This window comes from Cynara cardunculus (assembly GCF_001531365.2).
Source record: "Cynara cardunculus var. scolymus isolate 2C chromosome LG 16, CcrdV1, whole genome shotgun sequence".
Classification (NCBI taxonomy): Eukaryota; Viridiplantae; Streptophyta; class Magnoliopsida; order Asterales; family Asteraceae; genus Cynara; species Cynara cardunculus.
Window position 1 is genome coordinate 2,201,630 of NC_037543.1, and position 4,349 is coordinate 2,205,978.

General features: G+C 33.6%; 1 protein-coding gene across 1 annotated transcript in view; it reads left to right on the forward strand.

Moving 5' to 3' along the window:
• Positions 1 to 833: 833 nt before the first annotated feature.
• Positions 834 to 4,349, forward strand: part of LOC112529405 (hydroxyproline O-galactosyltransferase HPGT1-like) — a 6,830-nt gene continuing 3,314 nt past the window's right edge. Inside the window, exons 1-7 of the mRNA XM_025140675.1 lie at positions 834 to 1,154; positions 1,241 to 1,304; positions 2,395 to 2,444; positions 2,564 to 2,757; positions 3,312 to 3,375; positions 3,459 to 3,531; positions 3,681 to 3,804. Coding sequence (XP_024996443.1) covers positions 1,036 to 1,154; positions 1,241 to 1,304; positions 2,395 to 2,444; positions 2,564 to 2,757; positions 3,312 to 3,375; positions 3,459 to 3,531; positions 3,681 to 3,804 — 688 coding nt within the window. The 5' untranslated portion in view covers positions 834 to 1,035. The remainder of the gene's footprint in view (positions 1,155 to 1,240; positions 1,305 to 2,394; positions 2,445 to 2,563; positions 2,758 to 3,311; positions 3,376 to 3,458; positions 3,532 to 3,680; positions 3,805 to 4,349) is intronic.

Sequence of the window (4,349 nt, forward strand, 5' to 3'; positions counted from 1 at the left end):
TTTTATTTATAGTATTTTTTTTAATTAATTACTTTTCACAAATTAGTTAATTTTTGCATTACCTTCCCTTTATATATAATAATTTATAAAATATAAATACATACAATATAAATATAGGGTATGTTTCGCAACCATGTATATTTGTACAACCAATGCAATTCAATCAATTAAGATATTTATGAAAATGATGAGAATTCATTTATTATGATTTAAATATTTATAGAAAATAATTAGAGTTCATTAATTATACTTTATATTAGAAAACAAACAAAACTTTTATTAAATAACATATTCATCAAATTAAATGTTTAATTAAGATTGAGTTGTATTGGTTGCACAAATATAAATGGTTTGTATAATAACCCACCTCTATAAATATATAATAATAACTATTGAGAATAAATTACATATTTGGTCCCTATGGTTTGAAAAATGGTAAAATAAGGAAAATATACTAAAAAGACTGATTCATCCTCATAGTTAACAAATAAGTTGGATGGTTGTTAGTGTGAGAGACCAAAATCCAATTTGTATAGGTGAAGGGTTTTGTTTTGTAATAAATGAAGATAAGAATCAGTTGGATGGTTGTTTTGTAATAGATGAAGATAAAAACCGATTTATCCTCATAGTTAACTGACAAGTTGGATGGTTGTTAGTGCGAGAAGCCAAATCCAATAGAAATTGCATAGGTGAAGGGTTTTGTTTTGTAATAGATGAAGATAAAAAATCAGTTTCGTAACAAATGACAAACTTTAGGGACCAAATCTGTAATTTACATGTATTTTTGAAAGACGAACTTTTTCTGCCTGCTGTTCCACTATCACTCTCTCGCACCAAACTGTTCTTTATATTTCCACTTTTCTCTTCCAAATCGAAGGAGAAAACTATCGGAATCGATACATCAATTGATCGGAATCCTCTCTCCGACCTCTGATTTCGATATCAAGCAGATCGTCTCTGGCCAAATCCTCTAACCGTCGTTATTCATCATCTAACGAAGTATAAGTAGATATTAACGTTGTCCTCGAGGAGGAAATGCGTAGCCGGGGATCCAACAACCGGCTATCTTCTTCACGTTCGGCATTTCGATGGAGAATTTCGTCTCTCGTTCTTTCGATGTTTGCCACCATGGCTGCCTTCTTCGTTGCCTGCCGGTAACTCTTTGTTTATATTCTATGTGTGTGTTTTAGCTTGTAATTGTAAGCGAATTTATTTAAATAATTTGTGTTTCTGTTTGTAGATTGTGGCAGGAGGCAGAGTCTAGGGTTTATCTAGTTAAAGAGCTTGATAGGAGAACTGGTCAGGTGGTACTTCCTTTATTTACTGTTTAACAATTTACACCTATAAATTTACAGATAAAGGTTCGGTTTATGAAGTCTATAGCTTAGTAATGGTTGCAGCTTGCAGGCTAATAGTAATTTTGGAGTGGTCTTGATATTATTTTGCTTATTTTGTAGTCATTGTGAGAATGTTATCCCAGAACGTGCTTTAAGTTGTTTCAATCACATTGGAACACTAAATTTTAGCTGAAAAGTTTGATTGCTATAGCTGCAAATGTCGGGTGAACATTTCCAGTTGGATTCTCTTGAATATGAATATTTATCTCATCTGCTGATTTATAAAAGTCTGATAGTTCTATGCTCTACTTTTTATTGAATATAAATTGCATGCCAAACTAAGCTAAGGGCCTGTTTGTTAGCAGCTAAGGGCTTTCAGCTTATTCGGTTAGCTTTACATCTGTTTGGTAGTTATAAAAGTGAATTATTGAGTAAGCTTCTAAGAGGAAGCTTTATGCAGAAAGCCAAGTTTTTTTCAAACCTGCTCCTCCCAATTAAAAAACACGCATATTCCATCTATGAAAAAAACCCTCTCAAACAAAAATCTTTCCGGTCCGTACAGACAGATAAATCCACACATATTGCTTTATCCATACAGGATTTAATGGAAAACCAACCAAACAGCCCCCAAGTAGAGAATAAGGTATTTTCTCCATGTACTTGGAAGGAATTGTATGATTTGTATCTTATAGGCGATCAATATAGTAATAGCTATAATGTGCCATTCAAGATCAGAAATATAACTGTCACTTATAGTTGGTTCTTGTAGTTATGACCACTATCTTTTTAGTGTTAACAATCAAAGCTGATCATACTGTCAAGCATGGGATTATTGTAAATTTTTGCAGTTAGATGGCTTACTTTCTGTTGCAAAAGCTATAATCATCTCTTTAATCTTTATACATTGTATTATTTTGCTGACCCTAACTTGTTGGAATACATGATACAAAGCTTCTTGTGGTTGATATCCAAATTTCGTTTAGAGACATGAAAGAATAAAGATGTTTCAGCTTATCCAGTGAAGGCTAACATTCTAGACTTCATATCTTGACTGCAGGGGGAGTCGATCATTTCTGTTGATGACACATTAAAAGTCATAGACTGCAGGCTAGTATTTCTGGCCGTATCAATTGTTGCTACTTTCAGGGTCTACTTTGCCCCTTCTTTACCCTAAATTTAGGTGGAAATAGTTCCAAACTAAATTGTGGCATACTTTTTATTCATAGGGAACAACAAAAGAAGTTATCTCTGCTTCAGATGGAGCTAGAAGAAGCCAAGAAGGAAGGATATGTTTCTAAGCATCTCATAGAAACTAAGGGCACAAATGAAAAGAAGAAGCTTCTTGCTGTTGTAGGAATACTTACAGGATTTGGTCGCAAACACAACAGATATGCAATCCGTAAGGCATGGATGCCTACTGGTAGAATTCCCTTTCCTTTTGTGAGTTTCATCCTAACTCTAACTCCTTTCTAATGTACTTTCAGAGGTATGCACACTATACTCGACTACACACTAAAATTGGTAAAGGATTTCACACTTGAATTGTGTAAGGGCTGACATTATAAATCGTTTTTTTTTTTTGTTGATGTGTGCTCAAGTTGCCTACTCAGTGACTCCATTTATTTCTAATTACAATTTACGGCCATACATAGTTGGCTTATGAAGGATTCAATTTCTTATTCAATTGGGAAAAGTGAAAAGGCATTAGGCTGACATTATCAGATGGTAATATTGGACATGTCCATGACGAGCTTTGTTGTCAAGTTCTTCCTGTTTCTCCAAGTGTGATGGCTGACAAGTTTAATTTTCGACGTCAAAAATGAATTAGTGCAGTCAATATATATTGTTGAAGAGAAAATAAATGTTATTCTTGCTGCTAGTGAATTAAGCTTCTATGATCCCTAGGAGTTCAATTCATGTTTTAACTACTCTTGTTATATCACAAAAAATGATTACCTGGAAACTTTCATGCAGGGACAGCTCTAACAAAGCTGGAAGACGAGAAGGGCATAATTATAAGATTTGTTATAGGCAGAAGGTATTTCTAGTAATCAACACCACACAGATGATCACTTAGACCAGAATTTTAGAGTCATATCTAATTTGACCTATGTATTGTAGCTTGAATCATGGAGACAATTCAGACAGGGACATCAACAATGAGAACATAAAGGAGAAGGACTTCCTTATTCTTGTATGTTCGACTCCTCGGAAATTAAGGCTACTGTTATGTTTAAGAATAAAGTAAACTAATGTCTGGAATTCTTAGTTTCAATGAAGGTTCATGCTAAATTCATGTGAAATAGTATGAACCTTTTTCCTTATACATCACTATTTTAACAGAATGATCATGTGGAGACAGCGGAGGAGAAGCCAAAAAAGACTAAGTTGTTCTTTATTGATGCATTAGAACACTGGGATGCAGAGTTCTATGTAAAGGTCAATGATGACATTTATCTAAATATTGGTACGTAGTCTATCATAATCTACAGTATTAATTGGAGTGCTTTTTTTTTTTGTCTATTTTCTTTCAGTTCAGCTTCAGGCTACTTGCATATGAAATGCACAAATAACAATTGGGAAAGGACATTATGTATGAAACATCTGAAAGAACTATAAGGAAATAATGATATTCGGGGTGCGAAATCTAACTGCGATATCTAACATTTGATGATAGTATATTGTTCTCAAATGATTTTATAGTTTCACTTGATTGGTGTTTGCAAGTAGAAGGTTTTCTTGGAATGGTGCACATACAATCTTTAGCAACAGGGTTGAATAATATAGGCATCAAAGAGTTTTTTTATGCATAACAATTGCAAAATTAAATCATCTTGAATTGGTATTATATGTGGTTGAAGTTTTTTGTGCTCGATGGATTATAAATATGATATTATACTTAGAAGCAATACCGATCACTATGACCTTAGTGGTTTTTTTTTTCTCACTAGTACACTTCGAGGTTCTTAATCTAATTCGAGACCTCACTTTTTCTTACACCCCCCCCCCCCC